This window comes from Mustela nivalis (genome assembly GCF_964662115.1).
Source record: "Mustela nivalis genome assembly, chromosome: 11".
Taxonomy (NCBI): domain Eukaryota; kingdom Metazoa; phylum Chordata; class Mammalia; order Carnivora; family Mustelidae; genus Mustela; species Mustela nivalis.
The window spans coordinates 49,763,983-49,789,600 of record NC_139030.1 but is presented as its reverse complement, the minus strand read 5'-3'; the positions used below and the strand labels follow the sequence as shown (position 1 = coordinate 49,789,600).

Here is a 25,618-nt window from a genome sequence, read left to right as displayed (position 1 = left end):
GATTTACTGCTACCTCTTCCAGGAGTCCAAATGAGCTTTTCAACTCTTTTATCTCAAAGTAACACTAAAAAATGTGTGTGTCATCATCCCAGAGAAGGAGAAAATACTTTATCAGCCTAATTTTTCTGTCCACTGCAGCCCAGGTGCCCCTCTGTGAAAATTTCTAAGGTGAGAATTTGTGGGGAACAGCAAGAAAGCTCTACAGTGTTTTTTCAGTGCAATTACCACGCTTTGGCACAGGGTTTGGAGATTGGTAGGGGCAAGGAGGGGAGTCACAAATTAGTATGAAATTGTTTTCAGAAAATAAAGAATTGTGTGCTTAGAAAATTAACATATTGGTTACTAACAGTTCTAACCCTTGAAGATGTTCTAAATGATAGCGAGTCCATTTCTTTTTTTTTTTTTTTAAGATTTTATTTATTTATTTGACAGAGAGAGAGAGAGACCACAAGTAGGCAGAGAGGCAGGCAGAGAGAGCGGGAAAGCAGGCTCCCTGCTGAGGCTGGATCCCAGGACCCTGGGATCATGTGGAGCTCGATCCCAGGACTCTGGGATCATGACCTGAGCTGAAGGCAGAGACTTTAACCCACTGAGCCACCCAGATGCCCCGCAAGTCCGTTTCTTTTTTTTTTTTTTTTTTAAAGATTATATTTATTTATTTGACAGAGAGAAATCACAAGTAGGCAGAGAGGCAGGCAGAGAGAGAGAGAGGAGGAAGCAGGCTCCCCGCTGAGCAGAGAGCCCGATGCGGGACTCGATCCCAGGACCCTGAGATCATGACCTGAGCCGAAGGCAGCGGCCCAACCACTGAGCCACCCAGGCGCCCCGCAAGTCCGTTTCTTTAGAAAACTGGAAACCCACATCTTGGGCACAGATGTTCCCATCTGATGTGCTTTCTGCTTCCTGTCAGGGCTTCTTCTGTGACTCAAGCTTGAATTGTTCTCTTCCTCTACTGAACTAGACCAAGTGTTTAAGTATAATTTCTTTAATTCAGAACAAACTGTTATTCCATGCCAGATTTTATTGACATCTTGCACTATTATTTGATATCTTCATTGATTATATCTATACTGAATAGATTTATGCTTGTTTTCCAGATTGTAGGCCACTTGAGGACAAGGACTTTGTTTTAGCTGCTTGCTCACACTGCCGGAAGCCTTGTACAATACCTTATACATAGCAGACACAATGCCTCCATAAATGCTTCTTGATTTTGCTTTGACTTTCAAAATACTTATAATGAAGGGAAATAATTGCCTTGATCAATCCCTCTTTGGAGGGATCATCTCCAAAATAGCTAAAATGTCTGTTCAGCACATTTTTGGTCTTTTATTATGGTTTAAGGGAACCCAAGAATGAACAAGACCTAGAAAACTTATATATATAAGTATCCACAATCAGAGGTTCTCACAAAACTTAAGTATCTCTGTATAAGATGCATAATGGAGAACAAGACTTCTAATGTGTAAATGAGGCTATACTCTGTTTTCTGTGAAATTTTTCTTTGTGAAATGAAATTTGGGTGTCCCAAAACAGAGAACTAGGAGTATTTGTCAGTAAGTTTTACTTAGATATCCTGTGGTGCGTTCCTCCTACAAGCACTGAGGCAATAAAATGGCTGCGATGAAAGAAGCAGCTGCCAGGAATAAACAGACCTACTCAGATTAAAAGTACTGAGCACTGACCCAGCTCCAGAATTTATTAGGGCAAACTTCAGGAGAATTATATTATTGCTGGATGGTGTGGATAAGGACATGTGTAATTTATGATTCTGTTCGCTCCTGAGGCACCCCAGAGATGAATGGCTAACTTATTTTTATTTTATTCTTGGAGATAAGAAGTTATTAGGGTTTTAGAAACTACTTGAGAATATTTCTGGAACAACAGGACAAACCTATCAGAAAAACTGATAGGAAGTAAAGGAGCAGGCTGGCTTGGCTTGTTTGACTGCACATCAATTTTTTTTATCATCGGGTGGAAAGTTTTCTTGTGGTTATAAAATCCTGGAAAGGAGTTTTTAAAATGTGTAGGTGATTTGGCTCACCAAAAGGGTGCCTTTCTTTTTTAACAGCAAAATTGACATACATCTATTTGCATTAAGGTTCATTTGTTGAAGAGAGAAGAGGGCAGAAAGATGACAATTAGGGGGGAAATAAGATATATTTTACAAATTATTAAGATATGTGGAGTCTTACCTTGCTTTTAATGAAAAATAAATGCACCATAAAATCAAAGTACTCAATCTATACCTCAAGATTTCAGATTTACTAAAGCCATAGGGCTTTCATTTTAAATACCTAGGAGGTCTTTACAACAAGGTGCATTGCTTAACACTAAGTTTTCCTTTCAATGGTTTCCATGCACTGTAGACCCAGTAGCATTAACACTTTAGAATGAAATCAGTGTCAACTCCAAAACAAGCATCACAGATTGGCAGAATCTTGCCCATGTCCTATTCTCAGAATGTTGGAAGTTCTGTATTCTTAATGCACAGGACATCAACCTGTGGACAAAGGGCAGATCACTGGGTGAAACTGTTTGACAGAACATCCGTACACTATGGTAGCTTACTGCCAGAACGGCTCGAATTTCCTTTCAGAGAATCTATGACAATTATTCTCACCAATGAAGCTATTTTTTTGTTCGTTTGTTTTTCACACCACTTTTTTTTTGAGGTAAGTTTGGATTCTCATGCAATTGTGAGAAATACTACAGAAACACATCCTCCCTTTGGTAATACTATGCAAAACGACGGGACAATATCCCAACCAGGATGATGATATTGATATAATCAAGATCAGAATGTTCTCCTCACCCCAGCGGTTCTTCATGTCGCCCTTTTACATCTACACATGCTTCCATCCAGCCTCCACTCCCCTCTTAATCCCTAGTTACCTCTTGTCTGCTCTCTATTGCCACAGTTCTGTCATTTGAAGAATATTTTATAAATGGAATCACACATGTAACCTTTTGGTGTTCATTGGCTTTTTTTTTTTCTTCCCTCAGCATAATGCTTTAAAGTTTCAGAAATTATTCGTTCCTGTTTATTGTTAAGTCATAGTCCCTGGTATAGATGTATCACAGTTTGCTTAACCACTCGCCCACTGAAGGATATCTGGGCTGTTTTCAGGTTCTGTCTGTTACAAATGAAGTGTCTGTAACCTTTATGTACAGGTTTTTATGTAAAGATAGGTTTTCACTTCTCTGGGATAAATCCCCAACAGTAGAATTTCTGGGTTATAATATTTGTATGTTTAACTCTTTTTTAATGGCCAAACTATTTTCCAGAGTGGCTGCACCATTTTACATTCCCACCAGCAAGGTGTAAGTGATCCGTTTCCTCCACAACCCCACCAGCTCTGGTGTTACTATTATTTTTATTTTACCCATTCTAAGAGATCTGTGCTGATACCTCATTTTGATTTTAATTTGCATTCCCTAACCACTAATGTGGCTAAATATCTTCTCGTGTGCTCATTTACTGTCTTTATATCCCTAGTGAAATGCTTGATCATGTGTTTTTCCCATATTCAAATTGGAGTTTTCCAAACCATTGAATTTGGAGAGTTCTTTAAATTTTCTAGATCCTAGTCCTTTTTTAGATATGTAATTTACAAATATGCTCTCCCAGTCTGTAGCTTTTCTTTTCATCTCTTCCCTGGGTCTTCCAGAGCACAAGTTCTCCATTTTGATGAAATCCAATTCACCAATTTTTCTTTTTATGGATTATTAGTGTCAAGTCTAAAAGCTCTTTGTCTGGCCCTAGACACAAAAATGGTCACCCATATATTTTTCTAAAAGTTTACAGTTTATTTTTTACATTTAAGTCCAAAATCCATTTTGAGCTATTTTTTGTATGGGTTCATTTTTTGCCTATGGATGTCCAACTAGTCATGCACATTTGATAAAAAGTTTATATTTTCTCCATTGAATTTCTTTTCTACCTTTGCCAACAACCAATTGGACATGTTTGCATGGGTCTATGTTTGAGTTCTCTGTTCTGTTCTTCTGTCAATACCACACAACCTTGATTGCTGTAGCTATATAATATGTCTTGAAATCAGGTAGATTGTTTCCTCACATTTTATTCTTCTTTTTCAAAGTTGTTTTAGATATTCTAGTTCTTTTGCCTTTTAATATAAATTTTAGAGTTAATTTGACTATATCTATAAAATATCTTGCTGAGATTTTGATAGAAATTTTATTAAAGCTATATGTCAGCTTGAGGGAATTAACATCTTTATTATATTGAATTTTCCAATTCATGAGCAAGTATGTCTCCCCATCTATTTAGGTCTTTGATTTCTTTTATCAGCATTTTGCATTTTTCAGCATAAAAGTCCTATACATGTTTTGCTGGATTTGTGCCTAAATAAATTTTTTGAGCAATTGTAAATGGCATTATGTTTATTTTCTTTTCTTTTATTTAATTTTTTGGTGCTATATTTTGAATTTTGGTGTCCATGTGTTCATTGTTAGTATGTAGAAATACCACTAAATTTTGTACATTTATTTGGTACTTGGTATTTTATGACTTTGCCAAACTCATTTATTGGTTCTAGGATATTTTTGTATATCATTTCAGCTTTTCTATGTTGACAATATCATCTCCAAAATAAACAGTTATATTTCTTACTTTTAGATCTGTATTTTTTTCATTACAAATGTTTTGATTGTAATAAAGAACACATAACATAAAATTTACCAACTTAACCATTTTTAAGTGCACAGTTCAGTTTTAATCAGTATTCCTTTCCTTCCTTGTTGTATAAGCTAGAACTTTGAGTAATGTGTTGAATAATAGCAGCGAAAGCCTCTATCCTTGCCTTTTTTCCAGTCTTAGGGAGAAAATATTCAGTCTTCCACTTTTAACCCACTGAGCCACCCAGGCGCCCCTTCCACTTTTGAGTATAATGTTAGCCATAGGACTTTTTTTTAGATGTCCTTTCTTAAGTTAAAGAAGTTCCTTTCTGTTCCTAGTTTTCTGAGAGTTTTTATTATGGATGGATATTGAAATTTTAAATGCTTTTTCTATGTTGATGGAGATCATTGTGTGGTTTTTCTATATTAGCCCATTAATGTGGTGGATTACATTGACTTTTTCTAATACTGAACAATGTATGCTTCTCTAGAATACACTCTACTTGGTCATGGTGTATTTCATTGATTTTGTATATTTGTTTGTTTTGTCTTTATTATTTCTTCTCATACATTTTCAGTGGACTTATTTTGCCGTTTTTCTAGGTTTTTGAGTTGGAAGCTTAGATGTTTAATTTGCAATGTTTCCTCTTTTGTAATGTATGCATTTAGTGATATAATTTTTCCTCTCAGCCCTGTATAAGCTGTGTCCTCCAGATTTTCACATTTTCTATTTTCCCTTTCACTCAGTTTAATTTTTAAAACGTTTCGCTTGAGACTTCATCTTTGATCTAAGGATTATTTAGATGGCTGTAGTCTGATTCCATAAGAATCTGGGGGGATTTCCATTATCTCTAGTTTTGATTTCTACTTTGATTCCATTGTAGCCAGAGAATGCACTCTATAATTTCAAGTATTTTGCATTTGTTGAGGTTTGTCTCATGGCTCAGGGTATGGTCCGTCTTGGCATATGCCCCGTAGGCTCTTGAAAAGAATGTGTATTATGTGGTTGTTGAGTGGAATGTTCTACAGATATCAATGAGATCCTGTTGGTTGCTGGTGTTGAGTTCATCTATATCTGTCATAATTTAATGTCTACCTGTTCTACAAATTGGTGAGAGATGGATATTTAAGGGGTCTACTATAATTTTGATTTGTCTCTTTTTCCTTTCCATTCTGTCAGTTGTTGCTTCACATGTTTTGCAATTCTCTTGTTTGGTGAGTACACATTTAAGATTGCTGTGTCTTCATGGCAGATTGACCCATTTATCATCGTACAATTTCTCTCCTTGTCTCTGTAATTTTCTTTGTTCCAAAGTCTATTTTATCTCATACCAGTATAGCCATTTCTTCTTTCTTTTGATTAATGTTTGCATGATAAATCTTTTTCCATCCTTTAGAGAGAGAAACTGAGCAGGAGGAGGGGCAGAGGGAGAGAAAGAAGAATCTCAAGTAGACTCTCAGCTGAACACAGAGCCGAACATGGGACTCCATCTCATAACCCTGGGATCACAACCTGAGCCAAAACCAAGAGTCAGATGCTTAACCAACTGAGCAACCCAGGCACCCCTCGACTTGCCTCTATTTTTTAGTTAAAGTGATTTCCTCATAAATAGCATGTAGTTGGGTTATTTTAAAATCCAGGGCGCCTGGGTGGCTCAGTGGGTTAAAGCCTCTGTTTTCGGCTCAGGTCATGATCTCAGGGTCCTGGGATCAAATCCCGAATCGGGCTCTCTGCTCAGCAGGGAGCCTGCTTCCTCCTCTCTCTGCCTGTCTCTCTGCCTACTTCTGATCTGTCTCTGTCAAAGAAATAAATAAAATATTTAAAAAAAAATCCATTCTGCCAATCCCTGTCTTATTTAGTAGATTTAAATCACTTAAATTTGGGGCACCTGGGTGACTCAGAGGGTTAAGCCTCTGCCTTCGACTCAGGTCATGACCTCAGGGTCCTGGGATCAAGCCCCACATTGGGCTCTCTGCTCAGCAGAGATCCTGCTTCCCCCTCTCTCTCTGCCTACCTCTCTGCCTACTTGTGATCTCTCTCTCTGTGTCAAATACATAAATAAAATCTTTAAAAAAAATAAAATAAATCACAAATTTAATATAATAATTGATATGTTAGGGCTCAAATGTAACATTTTTTTTCTTTTCTGTTTGTTCTCTCTGTTTCATATTTTTCTGTTTTCTTCCCCCTGATTTCTTATAGGCTAATCAAACCTTTTTTATTTTAATTTAATTTTATTTAATTCTCTTATTTTATTTTAAGTAGGCTCCACACCTAGCATGGAGGCCAATGTTGGGCTTGAACTCACAACCCTGAGATCAAGACATGAGCTGAGATTAAGAGTCAAATACTTAACAGACTGCTCCAGCCAGGTGCCCTCAAACATTTTTTAGAATTCAGTTTTAATTTATCTGTAGTGGTTTTGACTGTATCTCTTTGAATAGCTTTTTTAGTGGTTGCTCTAGGAATTCCATTATAGATATATCACTTATTATAGTCAGCTAGTGTTGTCATTTTACCAGTTTGCACAGGGTATAAAAACACTGCCTCCCATTATATACATTTATTCTCCCCTGTTAATGATTTGTCTTTAATATTTCCAAATCACACTCACCTCAGACAGTATTAAATAGAGCTATATCAAATAGTGTTAGCATTTTTGCTTCCACCCTCAAACATAATTTAGAAAACTCTGGAAAAGAAGGGAAGTTTTGCTTACCATGTTCTTTCTACTAAATACCCAAGGTTTCTTTTATTGTTTCCTTTCTGTTCAAAGAACTTACTTTAGTCATTCTTTTAAGTAAGTCAGCTGACAATAAATTCTCTTCATTTCCCTCATCGAAAATGTCTTGACTTTCTCTTCCATGGGGGTGGTGATGAATGTCCTGACTCTCTGATACTACCCGAGCAGGTAGGGGAGAGGTTTCTCATTACCATGGGGATAGTTTAGGCCTCCACATATTCTTCACTGACACCACAGGAGTTGGGTAGGGGAGAGACAGGGCAGTGGCTCATTGATACCTGGCAAATACAGAAGTCTAGGTCCCCAATCTTGCTGCCATGGATAAGAGGGGGGTTATGGGGGCGCCTGGGTGGCTTAGAGGGTTAAGCCTCTGCCTTCGGCTCAGGTCATGATCTCAAGGTCTTGGGATCAAGCCCCGCATCAGGCTCTCTGCTCAGCAGGGACCCTGCTTCCTCCTCTCTCTCTGCCTGCCTCTCTGCCTACTTGTGATCTCTGTCAAATAAATAAATAAAATTTAAAAAAAAAAAAAAGGGGGGGGGGTTATGTGTGTTTTGTTTTGTTCTGTGGTGTTGGCTTGAGTAGAATAGTAACTGCCTGAAATTCTTCTGTCAGGCTGCCTCTTTGTGGTCTATTATCTAGAGAAAGCAGAATTTTATTGAGTCCTTTGTCGTCTGCACATACTGGGTATTTCTAGGCTACAGCTTCCCAACACCCAATCTAGTACAAATGAAGCCTAAAGAAAATCCATGAAATACACAACCATGTCATTATTTGGGTCCTGAGATCTCTAACCTTCTCCTATCCACTTTTTTAGACTCTTAGGTAGGTGGTTTTATGTGTAATGGATTAAATAATCCAATCAAATGGCAGAGATTGTGAGATGGGTAAATTATAAAAAAACAAAATACAAGCTACAACTGTAGGCTGTCTGGAGGAGACATATTTAAATTCAAAGATATGAGCAAGTTGAAAGTAGTATGAAAAAAAGAAATGTCATGGTAAAAAGCAGCCATAACAAACCAAGAGTGGCTATACTAATATAAGACAAATTATAAAAAATTGTTACTATAAATAAAAACCATTTTTGTAATTATGAAGAGTCAATTTATAGAAAGATTATAGAAATTTTAAATATATATGCATCTAAAAACGGAGCCCCCAAATACATGAAACAAAGGGTGACAGATTCAAGGGTAGAAATAGATCATTGATAATAGTCAGAGATTACAACTCCATATTTTCAGTTTTGGATAGAACTAGGAATAGAAGACTTGAGTAACACCATAAACCAATTAGTCCTGACAGACATCTTTGGAACGTTCCATTCAATAACAGCAAAATACATATTCCCCACAAGTGCATGTGGAACACTCTCCAGGATAGGCACATGCTAGGCTGTGCTAATTCATGCTATGATATGATGAACCTTGAAAACATTATGTTCAGATGAAGAAGCCAATCACAAAGGACCCCATACTGTGGGATTCCATTTGTATGAAATGGCCAGAATAGGTAAGTAAGTCTACAGAGCCAGAAGGTAGATTAGTGGTTGTCTAGGACTGAGCGGGGGAATGAGGGAATCGGAGAATGATAGCTAAGGGGTATGGGGTTTCTTTTCGTAGTAATAAAAGTGTTCTAAAATTGATTATAGTGGTGGAGGCACAACTCTGCAAAAGACTAAAAACCATTGAGTTGTACACCTTAAGTTGGTAAATTTCATGGCATGTAAATTATGTCTCAATAAAACTATTTTAAAAAGTGCATGGTTTCACAGTGTCTAACTTCAATATAGTGCTTGAATGCATACACTAACTGTACGTTGCTGAAAAAGCAGACTGAAATCCAAGAGAAAATACAGGCTGATTTCTACTTTAATGCATTCACATGTGGGGGAAATGAGGAATCGGACTTCTCAATGCTGCAGAGAATGGCAGAAATTATGGTATGTTACTTCCACAATTAAGTCACAAGACTTTGTGGCTTCCATTTGAATTTTTATACTTCGGTTGGTTAAAAGAAAATAGAAAGTAGCTGCACTGTGGTATTTGGACTCTTTGAACTTCCCTTTCAGTCATTTTTCATTCTTTTGTCTTACTATTTGATTATTCTGAGCAAATAAATTATAATAAACTAATCAGGAGGCCTGATGTTCTATAATACTTTCAGCATTATGCACTGAGAATCATTTGGAAGGTTTTGCCTAAAAATTCCATCCAATGGATTATAACTGAAATGTAGAAACCAACCAGTGAAATGAAAGAGCAAAACCAGTTCCTACTATTACACATGCCTGCTTATGTTGATAAAATAATGGAGTAACCTTCCAAGACTAATATACTTATTATAATAGGTGGAGAAATTACACTTTTAATGATATACTTTTTCCAAGGAAAAAAATGCAAAAGAGCTGAGTAATTCTGGAGGCACGTTAACCACTTACAGGTAGGAAAATGTCCACTCCCTTCTCTTCTGTTCCACCCAACTCTATTTTCACAGTGATCTTAACTACATAAAAGCTAAACAAATATTTACCCAGAAGTAAAGCAGGAGTCATGTCAAGGACCATAGTAATTCACAATTAAAGTATTTAACTCATCAAAAAATTAAAAAAAAAAAAAAAGAATGAAACCATTACCAAATAAGGAAATGGCTCATTAAAACTATAACACAAAAACAAAACAAAACAAAAGTATTTAACTCATCAAAGGAGATCCTCATAAAGAAAAAGCCTGAGAAAGACAAGGTCTACACAATTCCAGAAACTCATACGAAATTTTTTAAAAAGGACAAATATCCTTTTACATGTTCTATATCCTATAAATTCAGCAAAAGCCAATGAGCTTCTGAAAGCCTCCATTTGCTTTGCACTATTTGCTCACCTTCAAGTATTTCACCTAGTAAAAATTACTAAAATGTGAGTGATGGGTAGCCACGGAAAATTCCTTTAACTGGATGTTAGTGATATAGATGTTAATGATAGATTCACTCTTTACATTGTCTAATAAATATTTATGAATACTTGTTATCATGGACATGTCTCAAATTTTAGCCTAACATTTATTACCAAACTTGAAGGCGTAACAGGCTATACTTTCAGGAATTTTCCCTAGAAAATTTTACCTTCATAAATGTTATTAATGATTTGGGTCAATTTACATCATACATAAATCTGAATGCACTTTTTTCAAAGGGGGAAATAATGAATCTTACGTTTTTGTAGTTGAACTACTCTGTAAAATACAATTTCTTTTTGTCTTCCAACATAAAAGACTTAAAATTAAAAGACTGTCATTGACAACAGTAACTCATTTATACAAACTGTTCTGAATCTTACTTCCAAATTTAGACAAGAAACATATATATTTAGATATTAGGAAATTTATTTCTAATGAGTAAGCTTATAATTTTTTAAAAGCTAATTCTGCACATTGTATATTGTCTTGTATTTTTCTGTCAAATACTAACCAGCTGTAACTACATATCTATTTGAATGGTCTCTGATTTAATGATGATTTTACTGACTAGACCTAAACACCATGAAGATAAGGACCATGACTCAAAATAATCACTATATCCTTGAGGCTTACACAATTTCCTGGTATGAAGTTGGTGTTCAAAAATTTTGGTTGAATGAGTAAATGAATGAAAGACCCTAACAGTAGATAATATTATGGAACAGTATCAGTGGTTTAACAGGATTTGCTCATAATCTAAATGAAATATGTGGAAATATTTTTTAAATGAAGGTGAAAAATATAAATTTGCCTAAGGGAGCTATTCCAAGTGTCTTTCTAGTCAGGATGTGCTGGGCCCTTGGCTCTTGAACCTGAGCGTGTTGGTTCATACATGCCAATGAGCATGTTCTGGCCCTGAGGCAGTGTGAGGCAGGCTGCAAAGTTCATTCTGTGACAGTGAGTCAACATCATGAAACACTATAGACTCACTGTTGGGCTTATCACAAAATGAATAGTAGCACGGTGGGTTCTGGCTAATACTGCATGGCCCCCTTCTGTTTATAGCACCACACCACTCTTCCGTAGAGACTCAACTACTGAGACAAAGCAGCCCCTACTCCAAGTGCTGTAGCACACTAATGAGTTTCCCATTAAAGAAAGAAGACTGAAGATCATGTGGGCCATTTGCCACAGTCACAGAAGCTAAGAAACAGAAAGCAGTTAAGGCACTAAAAGAAGTCTTGCATATAAGACATAAGACATGACAAAGACTCAAGTAAAATTCATGGCTTACCTTCCCACTGTACTGGTAGTGTTCATCCTCAAGCCTATAGTCTACCAAGTGCTTAAATTGGGTGACCCACTTAATGGATAATTTCTAATTCTGTTTTTTTTGTTAGGATTTTAAAACCCGGTAAAATAGGAAGAAGCTCAGGGCAGAGTAATTTTCAGAAATATGGGTTAAATTTTTGTTTCTGTTCGCTCTCTGTTGGATATCACTCCAGTTCAGCTAATAAAATCCCATTTACACATTTTGAATTATAATTTAATGGATGAGGAAAAAATAAAAAATAGCAGCCTACCCACACCGCGTTCCATTGGTCATACTCTGGTTAAGGGAGCTGTTGATCCATACGATAGTGTTGTTTACACATGCTCTTCCAGGGATCTTGAGTTCTTGTAATTCAGTGTCGTAGTCAATAAAAACATCTGTCATTGTGCCAAAAATGAGCAGCACTCCTGGATGGGATAGTCCATGGAGAAATGCACATAAACTTCCCACAAACATCAGCCAAATGTCAGTCGTTGAAGAAAATCGAAACTTGAAAAACAAAGGATTCAGAGATCATCTATGGGTGAAAAGCAGGAGAAGTAGGAGGACTATTTAATTTTAGTTACTAGATTGTGATAAATATCATTTAGCACCAAATTTTATGGGAATCATCGTAATTGAACAATAGAGTGATCACTAATTATATCAAAATAAATGGTATATTGGGGCACCTGGGTGGCCCAGTCGGTTGAGCATCTGCCTTCAGCTCAGTTCATGATCCCAGAGTCTGGGGTCAAACCCCGCATCAGTCCTCTGCTCAGTGGGGAATCTGTTCCTCCCTCTGCCTCTCCCTCTGTGATTTCTCTCGCTTTCACTCTCTCTCAAATAAATAAATAAAATCTTAAGAAAAAATAAGTAGTATATTAATTATCTAAAACACTGGACTCTTACACAGTTAGTTTATATTATTTCTTTTCTAGTCTCTGAATTCATTCTCTTTACCTCAAGAACTGACTTCGTTTCTTAGCCATTGATTCACAACTTCAGTGGGACATGGTCACGGCATTGATGTCATTGCCATGTAGAAATGCTTGTGAAGGATTCAACAATAGCATAAATTGTATCTCAGAACTAATATTGGCAAACAAGAGTGCCTATTAGTGTCTAGAAATGCCTCAGCCTTGTGAAAATTAGGGGAAAATACCACACTATGGAATTTCCAAAGATATGTTGTAAGGATAAATATACATCATATGATTACTGTGATGATTTCCTTTACTAAAATAATTATGGACTTAGTGATTATCTTCCAGGACACTTTTCTGATCTACCAGATAGGATAATGTGTTTAATATTACCAGATAGGATTTACTTATATATTTATTTATAACTGGAGAGGAGAGAGAGAGAGACAGTGAGATGGGACAGAGGGAGAGAGAGAATTTTAAGCAGACTCCACCTCTAGCATGGAGCCCAACACAGGGCTTGAACTCACAACTCTGAATCACAACCTGACATGCTTAACTGACTGAGATGCTTAACTGACTGAGACACCCAGGAACTCAGGATTTAAGTTTAATTACCAATATATTTCTAACTGCCATTTAGCATGTCATTACATACACAAAGTTTATGACTGAAAAAGTGAACACTGTTCTTAAAAACCTGCCAGTGATTTAAGATTTAACACTCCCTCCATAATCTGAACAATTTGTGGTTGCAAAATTTATGTCAAAAATCAGCACAGTTTTATTACCAATTGAAAGAAGCCAACTTGACTGCTGTCACCTTTCCTCTCATCTTGTAACCTGAGGAGAAAAAAGGAATGGATTTATAGACCATCCTTTCCAAAACAAAGAGAAATTCTCCCTAGATAATGACTTCATGACTCATCCATCCTTTAGTAAGGAATAAAGTCCCCATTGACTGAGAAATTCTTGCCAAACCTGGCATCTTGAAAACAAGCTCTTATTTTTCAGATTTACCTCTTTCAGAGATTTCAGTATAGCTATATCTCATGTTTAGCAGAGATCCAGTGAAGTTTTTCTGAGAGGTATTGAAAGGAAATAAAAGGTTCTCTGTATTCCCAGTTATACTAATGTAAAACTATTGGACCCCAACCTTGACCCTCAACCCATTTCTATGTATAGTCCCTTGTAATGTAAGTTCAGGTGGTTGGATTAGCTGATTTAAAGCTTCCTTCCAGCACTTAAAAATTTAACAACTACATTAAACAGTATTGATATGATGGAAAAGTTTTTAAAAACTCTCATACTTCCCATAATATTGTATTTCCTCACTATTTCTTACTCATTTCATTTCTCATAAAGTTGTATGTAACCATGTAGCCCATCTTTGACCTTCTCAACTCCAGGGATCTCTACTTCACCTGAGTCATCCTTTCATGGATACACCCTGGACCTTTCTTCCACCAGAAACTACTCTACTCCAATGGCATTCTGGGACTGTCTGTGCATCCTGTTTTGTCACTTCCTTTCTCCTTCTCCACCTATTTGTCATCTCAGTTGAGTCCTGCAGTCCCTTAAACCCTCCTTAATTTATAATTCTTAAAACCCCATCAAGATTGTGCTTCCTTCCCCATGTGTCCCAGATCCCACACCAGCCATTTGAACTACATTCTTACCATCAACCTTAATCCTTTTCCCCACCTCCATCTTTGGAAACTCCATCTCTACATCCATGTATGTTTGCCCCCCTTCTCCTGAAGCCAGGCTGTGGGACCTGCTAGAGACACATGTGAACTGGTGCCAACATATGCCACTCCTGGCAGTCAGCTGCCCTAAACTTCCCCTCCAGCTCGGAGTAGAAGCCCAAGTCCTTGCTGAGATATGCAAGGCCCTCCATGGTCTGGCCAATTGGCTCTCTGACCTTGTCTCCTCCTACTGCACTCCAGTTCTCAGCACCCAAGCCACTTGGCCTCTTTGCTGACTTTGTTCATGTCAAATTTGTTCTCACTTTAGACCATTTGCACTTTTTATTTCCTCTCACTAGAATGCTCTTTCTTCAGATACCTGCATGGTCAACCCCGTCATCTCCTTCAGATTTTCCTTCATAAGTCACCTTCTCAGTGAGACCTTCCCTGGCCAAAACGTTTAGAAATTTCAACTTTCTCCCCCCATCACTCCATACCTCCATTCCATGTTTGCTTTTTTCTTTTTCTTAGAAAAAAAGTGATAGATTATTACTAGCTACATGCTATATATACTTCTCAAGGACAGATATTTTGACCCATTTTGTTCTTTTATTTATACTAAGCATTTATAATAGTGCCTGATACCTGGTAGGCACTTAATTAATATTTGTGAAATGAATGGATGAATGAATGCATGAATGAATAAATGATTAGGGGCTCTAATCATAGCTCAATCTATAGCACTGTACTTCATCTGTCTACAGATTGCCCCATTTTCCTCCACAGCTTTCTCAAACTGTCACCATGATCTTCTCATTCTACATTACCTCATATATCAGAAGATAGATTCATCTCCTCTAAAAACTGAATTCACTTAACCTTCCTATTCATTCTCGCATTGCCATTCACCTACATCCACACCCATTTTCATCTTTTTTCTACCCAGTGAGAAAAGCGTGGTTCTTCTTGGTCCAGGCTGACCCTAGCACTCCCAGTCTAAAACCTGTGTTACCACATCCAACACCCCTCTCTACTGTGACTTATTAGAATTTCCTATACAACTTGAATCTTGGCCTTTCCACCACCTCTCTCTAGGAAATTGCCTGATGCCTACCTTCTGTCTTCTCAGATTCGACTCTGTCTAGTCCTACCTTTTTACTAATGTATGAGTAACTGACATTTTTATATGAGTATTCAAATTCTCAAGCTAAAGAGAAATATCTAATATTTAAATTTTAGGGTTCTACTTTGCCTGTGGGAAGAATTTGAGGTTTAGCGGTCCCCCCTATGCTCATAAAATCGTACTTGTTCACCTTTTACTCTGCCCATTTAGGTTAGAAATTCTGTAGTGTTGCTGAATATATCCAATCCAGAAAGGATATGTCAAAAGATTTTTTATATCAAATTACAGCAATGTTTTAAAGAGAAAAGGAATACCTATCTCATTTTATGGAAAATACAAGATGCATGAAAATATTATCTCTGCTTTGTGCCTTTAAAAGGAATATTAAGGAGTTATTCTAGAAAAGATTATGTATTGTTGAAATAGTCACTTACCTTGAATTCTTATCATTGTTATCTGTCAGGATAAAAACAATGCACAACGCAGTTAATAATAATGACACAAGAACACAGTCATTAAAAAGTTTGCTCTGGGAAAACATTCCCATAAGTTAGCTTTACTCATGGAACACAGCAAAACGACTATTTGCTTTTCTCTCTCTCTCTCTCTCTCTCTTTTTCATTCTCTCTCTCTGTCTGTCTCTCATATTACACAAGAAGACACCCTGTCAGGTTCAGGACTGCTGGCTTGACTACATATTTTTGATATTTCTACAGGATAAGAGGTATTTGTATTTCCTGAACGTCAACTAGATACCAACATTTTAAATTAGCATAAGAAAATTTAGTTCTTTGAACTACCAAGTAAAATGAATATTTATTGTTTTGTTCCCTGGAAACAAATTTATCTATCTATCTCAGAATTTATCTATTTAAAATTGAAACTACAAATTAATTAGACAATAAGATGATGTTGATACTCATATGCCAGGAGAAACCACCAAATTAATCTGAATAGAATTTTCCCCAGCCTAGGTGAGAGAAAATGGAGCATAGGAAGTGAAAGTGGGATTGCTGGGACATGGGTGTAGGGAAGCAACAGGGAAAGGAATTTCAGGGTGCTAATGTCAACCCCACCATGGTACAGCAAATTCTGAATCTCTGGCATTTTAATTAATTTAATTTAAGTAAGAGTAAAGAGGCATTGTAGTATAGATAGAGATTATACATCTTGGCTTTAGAAATCAGAACTGGAGCAGGCTGAGGTGACATCATGTCATAGGAGTTCAATTAGTTAGTTATCAAACCATTCCAAACACCTACAAATCCAACAGGAGATTGAAGAGAAGAAGAACAGCAATTCTAGAAACAGAAAATCAACCACTTTCTGAAAGGTAGGACCTGCAGAGAAGTAAATCCAAAGTGAAGGAAAGATAGACCATGGAGGGAGGGGCCGGCTCCCGGCAAGCGTCGGAGCACAAAATCAGAACTTTTAAAAGTCTGCTCCACTGAGGGACATCCCTCCAGAAGCTAAGCGGGGGTGGAACTCTTGTGGGGACAGTGTGGTCTCAGGTCCCGTGAGGTCATGGAAGGATTGGGGTGTCTGAAATGGCAGAGCTCATGGGTTTTAGAGCAGGAAGCTACCTATAGAGACGGAGCCAAGGAGTGAGCTCTCAGCTCGGAGTTACCTTAAACTGTGATCCATGACACAGTGAAGCCACTGCTCTTTGAGCAGGGATACCACAAGTGACAGATCCAGGAAGAAAACCCCCCACCCCGGAAGAGCAGAGTGACAGGAATCTGTTGGGTTTGGAGACTCCAAATAGGGCTATGTGCCAGAGACAGAAATGCTCAGTCACATGCCGGGTGAGCTCGGATCACAACTAGAGACCAGGGAGACAGGAGTAATTGAGCGCTTTTCTCCCAGGGTGTACTGAGGAGTGTGACCCTGAGCTCTCGACCTCCCACCTTGGCCGGAGATTGGGAGGCCGCCATTTTCATTCCCATCTTCCAGAGCTCTACAGAAAGGAAAACATTCAGGGAACAAAAGCTCCTGAGAGTGAACTGAGGAGATTACTTAGCCCGGCCCATGGCAAGGGTAATGCAATTTCTCCTCAGGCAAAGATACTTGAGGATTAGTACAATAGGTCCCTCCTCCAGAAGATCAGCAAGAACATCCAGCCAAGACCAAGCTCATTGATCAAGGAGAATAGTGGAATTCCAGAGAAGGGGAAAGCAAAACATGGAATTCATGGCTTCTGCCCTATGATTCTTTTTTTTTTTTTTTAAGATTTTGTTTATTTATTTGACAGAGATCACAAGAAGGCAGAGAGGCAGGCACAGAGTGGGGGGAAGCAGGCTCCCTGCTGAGCAGAGAGTCCGATGCAGGGCTTGATCCCAGGACCCTGAGATCATGACCTGAGCAGAAGGTAGAGGCTTAACCCACTGAGCCACCCAGGTGCCCCACGCCCTATGATTCTTTAGTCTTGCAAAGTTAAATAAATGGTTTTAATTTTATTTTTTTCTTATTCTAATTTTTTTTTAACTTTTATTCTTTCCTCTTTTAACATTTTTTAACTAGTTTATCTTAATAATACCTTTTTTTAAAAAAAGATCTTTTTGAACTTTATTATTATAGTCATATTTTATCCTTTATTGTAACTAACTTTATTTTTTTATATACATATAGAGTTTTTTCTTCTGAAAAAATTTGGATATAACTTATTCTAATAGATTAAAATATACTCTAAATCTAGCACAGGGCTTTGTTCTAGTCTCCACCCTAAGCAAATTCTCTCCACTTTCTTTTTCTTTCTTTTCCCAACTAACTTATCTTATCAACTCCTTTCTTAAGATTTTTTAAAAATTTTCATCTTTAGAGTCACATTCCATCCCTTCATCATGTTTACCCTTATTTATGTGTATGTGTATATGTATGTATGTATATATATATTTTTTTCTTTCTTTAAAATTTTGGGAGGTAGTTTCTTCTAAAAGGCCAAAATATACCCACAATCAAGTGGGTGTCTCTATTCTATTCACCAGTCTAATATATATGTATAAATATCTTTTTTCAAAAATTTTTAAACTTCTTTTTACAGCCTTTCTTCTCCCCATGATTTGGGGTCTCTTCTGATTTGTTTAATGCTCATTTTTCTGGGGGTATTTACCACCCTTTTAGTATTTTATTCTCTCATTCATATATTTTTATCTGGATAAAATGACAAGGCAGAAAGACTCACAAAAAAATAAATAAATAAACCCACCAAAAACAAAACAAACAAACAAGAGGCAGTACCAAAGGCTAGGGACCTAATCAATATAGACATGGGTAATATGTCAGATCTTGAGTTCAGTATGATGATTCTCAGGGTGCTAGCTGGGCTTTAAATAGGTATGGAAGATATTAAAGAAACCCTGTCTGGAGAAATAAAAGCCCTTTCTGGAGAAATTAAAGAACTAAAATCTAACCAAGCTGAAATCAAAAAAAAAAAAAAAACTATTAATGGGGTGCAATAAAAAAATAGGGGCTCTTACTGCTAGGGTAAATGAGGTAGAAGAGAGAAATAGAGAGATATAACCCCAAATGACAGAGAATAATGAAGCTGGACAAAAGAGAGACAAGCAACTACTGGACCATGAGGGGAGAATTCGAGAGATAAGTGATACCATAAGATGAAACAATATTAGAATAATTGGGATTCTGGAAGAAGAAGAAAGAGAGAGGGGGGCAGAAGGTATATTGGAGTGAATTATTGTAGAGAATTTCCCTAATATGGCAAAGGGAATAAACATCAAAATTCAGGATGCACAGAGAATCCTCCTCAAATTAAAAAAAAAAAAAAAAAATAGGTCCATACCCCATCATCTAATAGTAAAACTTACAAGTCTTAGTGACAAAGAGAAAATTCTGAACGCAAGCTGGTTGCTGCTTTCAATGGTAACATACAATGGTAAAAATATTAGATTGGCAGCAGACTCATCCACAGAGACCTGGCAGACCAGAAAGAACTGGTATGATATATTCAGAGCACTAAGTGAGAAAAACATGCAGCCAAGAGTACTATATCTAGCTAGGCTATCATTGAAAATAGAAGAAAAGATAAAAAGCCTTCAGGACAAACAAAAACTAAAAGAATTTGTAAACACCAAACCAGCTCTACAGGAAATATTGAAAGGAGTCTGCTAAACAAAGAGAGAGCCTAAAAATAGTAGACCAGAGAAGAACAGAGACAACATAGAGTAACAGTCACCTTACAAGCAATACAATGGCACTAAATTCATATCTCTCAATAGTTACCTTGAATGTAAATGGGCTAAATGCCCCAATCAAAAGACATACGGTATCAGAATGGATTAAAAAAACAAAACCAATCAATATGCTGTCTATAAGAAACTCATTTTAGACCCAAAGACACCTCCAGATTTAAAGTGAAGGGGTGGAAAACAATTTACCATGCTAATGGACATCCAAAAAAAGCTGGGGTGGTAATCCTTATATCAGATAAATTATATTTTAAGCCAAAGACTATAATAAGAGATGAGGAAGGACTCTATATCATACTCAAAGGGTCTGTCCAACAAGAAGATCTAACAATTTTAAATATCTATGCCCCTAACATGGGAGCAGCCAACTATATAAACCAATTAATAACAAAATCAAAGAAACACATTGACAATAATACAATAATAGTGGGGACTTTAACACTTCCTTCACTGAAATGGACATATCATTCAAGCAAAAGATCAACAAGGAAATAAAGGCCTTAAATGACACACTGGACCAGATGGACATCACAGATATATTCAGAATATTCCACCCCAAAGCAAAAGAATACACATTCTTCTCTAGTGCACATGGAACATTCTCCAGAATAGATCACATCCCAGGTCACAAATCAGGTTTCAACTAGTACCAAAAGATTGGGATCATTCCCTGCATATTTTCAGCCGACAATGCTCTGAAGCTAGAACTCAATCACAAGAGGAAATTTGGAAAGAACCCAAATACATGGAGGCTAAAGAGCAGAATGGGTCAACCAGAAAATTAAAGAAGAATTGAAAAAAATTCATGGAAACAGATGATAATGAAAACACAATTGTCCAAAATTGTCTGTGGGACACAGCAAAGGCAGTCCTGAGAGGAAAATATATAGCAAAGAAGACTTTCTCAAGAAACAAGAAATGTCTCAAATACACAACCTAACCCTACACCTATAGGAGCTAGAGAAAGAACAACAAAGAAAGCTTAAACCCAGCAGGAGAAGAGAAATAATAAAGATCAGAGCAGAAATCAATGAAATAGAAACCAAAAAAACAGTAGAACAAATCAACTAAGCTAGCACATGGTTCTTTGAAAGAATTAATAAGATTGATAAACCCCTGGCCAGATTTATCAAAAAGAAAAGAGAAAGGAACCAAATAAATGAAATCATGAATGAAAGAGGAGAGATCACAACCAACACCAAAGAAATACAAGAAATTATAAGAATATATTATGAGCAACTATATGCTAGCAAATTTGATAATCTGAAAGAAATTGATGCATTCTTATTGATGTATAAACCACCAAAACTGAACCAGCATGAAGTAGAAAACCCGAACAGACCCATAACCAGTAAGGAGATTGAAGCAGGCACCAAAAGTCTCCCAATGAACAAGAGCTCAGGGCCAGACAGCTTCCTAGGGGAATTCTATGAAACATTTAAAGAATAATTAATTCCTATTCTTCTGAAACTGTTCCAAAAAATAGAAATGGAAGGAAAATTTACAAACTAATTTTATGAAGCCAGTCTTCCCTTGATCCCAAAACCAAAGGCCCCAGCAAAAAAGAGAATTATATACCAATATCCTTGATGAATATGGATGCAAAAATTCTCACCAAAATACTAGCCAATAGGATTCAATAATACATTATAAGGATTATTCACCACAACCAAGTGGGATTTATTCCTGGGCTGCAGGTTTGGTTCAACATCCACAAATCAATCAATGTGATACAATACATTAATAAAAGAAAAAACAAGAACCGTATGATACTCTCAATAGATGCTGAAAAAGCATTTGACAAAGTACAGCATCCTTTCTTGTTCAAAACTCTGCAAAGTGTAGGCATAGAGGGTACATACCTCAGTATCATCAAAGTCATCTATGAAAAACCCACAGCGAATATCATTCTTAATGGAGAAAAACTGAGAGCTTTTCTGCTAAGGTCAGGAACATGGCAGGGATGTCCATTATCACCACTGCTATTCAACATAGTACTAGAAGTCCTTGCCTTAGCAATCAGTCAACAAAAAGAAATTACATGCATCCAAATTGGCAAAGAAGAAGTCAAACTATCATTCTTGACAGATGATATGATAGTTTATGTGGAAAACCCAAACAACTCCACTCCAAATCTGAGTTCATACAGGAATTTAGTAAAGTTTTAGGATATAAAATCAATGCACAGAAATCAGTTGCATTTCTATGCACCAACAACAAGACAGAAGAAAGAGAAATTAAGGAGTCAATCCCGTATACAATTGCACCCCAAACCATAAGATACCTAGGAATAAACCTAACCAATGAGGAAAAGAATCTGTACTCAGAAAACTATAAAGTACTCATGAAAGAAATTGAGGAAGACACAAAGAAAATGGAAAAACATCTCATGCTCATGGATTGGAAGAACAAATATTGTGAAAATGTCTATGCTACCTAAAGCAATTTACACGTTTAATGCAATCTTTATCAAAATACCATCCCTTCTTTTCAAAGAAATGGAACAAATAATCCTAAAATTTATATGGAACCAGAAAAGACCTCAAATAGCCAGAGGAATGTTGAAAAAGAAAACCAAAGTTGGTGGCATCACAATTCCATACTTCAAGCTCTATTACAAAGCTGCCATCATCAAGACAGTATGATACTAGCACAAAAACAGACACATGGATCAATGGAACAGAATAGAGAGCCCAAAAATAGACCCTCAACTCTGTGGTCAACTAATCTTCGACAAAGCAGGACAGAATGTCCAATGGGGCTTGGGGGTGGGGTGAGGAATCTCTTCAAAAAATGGTGTTGGGAAAATTGGACAGCCACATGCAAAAAAATAAAATGAATCTGAACCATTTCCTTACACCACACACAAAAACAGACTCAAAATAGATGAAGGACCTCAATGTGAGAAAGGAATCTGTCAAAATCCTTGAGGAGAACACAGGCAGCAACCTCTTCTACCTCAGTCGCAGCAACTTCTTCCTAGGAACATCGCCAAAGGCAAGGGAAGCAAGGGCAAAAATAAACTATTGGGACTTCATCAAGATCAAAAGCTTTTTCACAGCAAAGGAAACAGTCAACAAAACCAAAGACACCTGACAGAATGGGAGAAGATATTTGCAAACGACATATCAGATAAAGGGCTAGTATCCAAAGTCTATAAAGAACTTATCAAACTCAACACCCAAAGGACAAATAATCCAAGCAAGAAATGGGCAGAGGACATGAACAAACATTTATGCAAAGAAGACATCCAGGTGGCCAACAGACACATGAAGAAGTGCTCTGCATCACTTGGCATCAGGGAAATAAAGTCAAAACCACAATGAGATACCACCTCACACCAGTCAGAATGGCTAAAATTACCAAGTCAGGGAATGACAGATGCTGATGGGGATGAGGAGAAAAGGGAACCCTCCTACACTATTGGTGGGAATGCAAGCTGGTGCAACCACTCTGGAAAAAAACATGGAGGTTCCTCAAAAAGTTGAAAATAAAGCTACCCTATGACCTAGCAATCACACTACTGGGTATTTACCCTAACGATACAAATGTAGTGATCTGAAGGGGCATATGCACCCAAATGTTTATAACAGCAATGTCCACAATAGCCAAACTATGGAAAGAACCTAGATGTCTGTCAACTGATGGGTGGATGAAGAAGATGTGGTATATATACACAATGGAATACTATGCAGCCATCACAAGAAATAAAATCTTGCCTTTTGCAACAACATGGATGGAACTAGAAGGTGTTATGCTGAGTGAAATAAGTCAATCAGAGAAAGACAATTATCATATAATCTCCCTGATATGAAGAATTTGATAGGCAACGGGGGGAGGTTTGGGGGGTAGGGAAGGAAAAAATGAAACAAGACGGGATCTGGAGGGAGATGAACCATAAGAGACTCTTAATCTCACAAAACAAACTGAGGGTTGCTGAGGGGAGGTGGGTAGGGAGAGGGTGGTTGGGTTATGGACATTGGGGAGGGTATTTACTATGGTGACTGCTGTGAAGTGTGTAAAGCTGGCGATTCACAGACCTGTACCCTGGGGCTAATAATACATTATATGTTAATAAAAAATTTAAAAAATCAGAACTGGATGCGGATGATGGCTCCATAATCACTGGTCATGACATCTTTGCAACAGTTTAAACAAATTATTCAAGTCTCATTTTCTTCCTCTGTAAGTTGTAAAATAATATAATTTGTTTAAAAACTATGGGGCACCTGGGTGGCTCAGTGGGTTAAAGCCTCTGCCTTTGGCTCAGGTCATGATCCCAGGGTCCTGGGATTGAGCCCCGCATCGGGCTCTCTGCTCAGCGGGAAGCCTGCTTCCTCCTCTCTCTCTGCTTGCCTTTCTGCGTACTTGTGATCTCTGTCTGTCAAATAAATAAATAAAATCTTAAAAAAAAAAAAAAAAAAAGCAAAACTAATAAATGTGGGGTACCTGGGTTGTTCAAGGGTCCGGTCAGTTCAGGTCATGATCTCAGGGTCCTGAGATGGAGCCCCCTCAGTTAGGCTCCCCTCAACACTCAGTGGGGAGTCTGCTTCCCCTACACTTTCCCTCTGCCTCTCCCTCTACCCCTCCCCCTCTTTGGACACTCTCTCTCTCTCCCTCAAATAAGTAAATAAATAGCTTTAAAAATAACAATGATAATTGCTTGGAATCACTTGTGCTCACTACATGTTAGTGGAGGGCCCTACATGGGCCCTCTTTCCCATTATCTCACTCTGGCCAGTATAGTCTTTGTTGTTTCTCACTAAATAATTACTACTATAATCAATTTTAACAATAGATGGATCAAGGCAATAATAATAACCAGTGCTGGATTTTGTAGATGAGATACTTTCATTCACCTACGCTTTGAGCAGTTTTTTCCCCCCGAGTTCTTAATTTGTGGTACAGGTTGAATATTACATGATGAGTTGACATTAGCTTCCCTAGGCATGGGAAAAATGTATAGAGGAGGTACAGTTTAAAATCCATTTATGCTGCTTTCACAACTGGTGCTTTTGAAAAATGTTTTGATATCAGTGAAATGGAATTGGGCATCAATTTCTGGACCTGCCATGATTTCAGTCTTGGAAAATGTACCAATTCCACTGGTTGTGTCCTTCAATGTACACAACCACCGCACATTCTCCCACACTTCATATGTTTTTACCCAGCATTTTCAAGCATTCCATTACATGGATTCTGGATAGAACCACCCGTTTGTCAGTAAGAAATACATTCAGTAATGGTTCTTTATATTATTGTTGGTCTTCCTCTGACCCTTGGAAGTTCACTAGCTTGTCCACTTTTGCTCTCACCTCTTTTTGTTGAAGAGACAGTAAAAGAAAAAGACCACTTACAGAATCTGTCTGACTCAAACCCATAATTGTCCTCTCCAAATTTCTTCACACTGCGAAGAATTACTGACTCAGACATTGCAATCTGCAGCCAATAGCCCTATAAAATAAAATAAGCATTGCAATTATTTCTTTTCTCTTCTTTAAACAAAGTAATCAAATGAAAGAACAGTTTCTTACAATCACTAACAATTTCAATCTTCACTAAAAAGATTTTTTTTAGTTGGTCAATAACTCCATGAAAGAGTCTAATTATTAGGACAGATAAAGTCAAACCATTGATTATGGCTTTCTCTAGTTGATGAGTGGATAGTTATTTTTTATTTATTTGTCCTTTCTGATTGTCCATCTTTCCATCTTTTCTCCTTCCTTCCCTCCTTCCATGAATAAAAATAAAAACCACTAGAGCTGCACAACCAACTGGTGACATTATTGGGTCAATGTCTGGAAGGACAACACCTATCACTGGTGGGTAGCCTGCAATGCTCCTTTGTAAATGCAACGCCTATATCGAGAATATGGTGAGTCCAGGGGACTTTAGAAAACCAGTATTACCTTGACATCAAAACAAGCAAGAATGCTATAAGAAAAAATAGAATTATAATGACTTTTTGAAAATAGATCCAAAATTGCTATATACGTTAAGTATAATTCAGCAGTTTATGAACAAA

General features: G+C 37.3%; 1 protein-coding gene across 3 annotated transcripts in view; it reads right to left on the bottom strand.

Annotated features, from left to right (window-relative positions):
• Nucleotides 1–25,618, bottom strand: part of ABCB11 (ATP binding cassette subfamily B member 11) — a 97,394-nt gene that overhangs the window by 62,815 nt on the left and 8,961 nt on the right. Inside the window, exons 2-5 of one of the 3 annotated variants that reach the window (XM_082689244.1) lie at nucleotides 24,951–25,047; nucleotides 15,823–15,844; nucleotides 13,369–13,420; nucleotides 11,923–12,161 (exon numbers count right to left, since the gene is read on the bottom strand). In XM_082689244.1, the coding sequence (XP_082545370.1) occupies nucleotides 11,923–12,161; nucleotides 13,369–13,420; nucleotides 15,823–15,844; nucleotides 24,951–25,026 (389 nt within the window). In that variant the 5' untranslated portion in view covers nucleotides 25,027–25,047. Of the gene's footprint in view, nucleotides 1–11,922; nucleotides 12,190–13,368; nucleotides 13,421–15,822; nucleotides 15,845–24,950; nucleotides 25,048–25,618 lie in introns of all 3 variants that reach the window. The other 2 variants (XM_082689246.1, XM_082689245.1) reach the window with 2 other exon arrangements.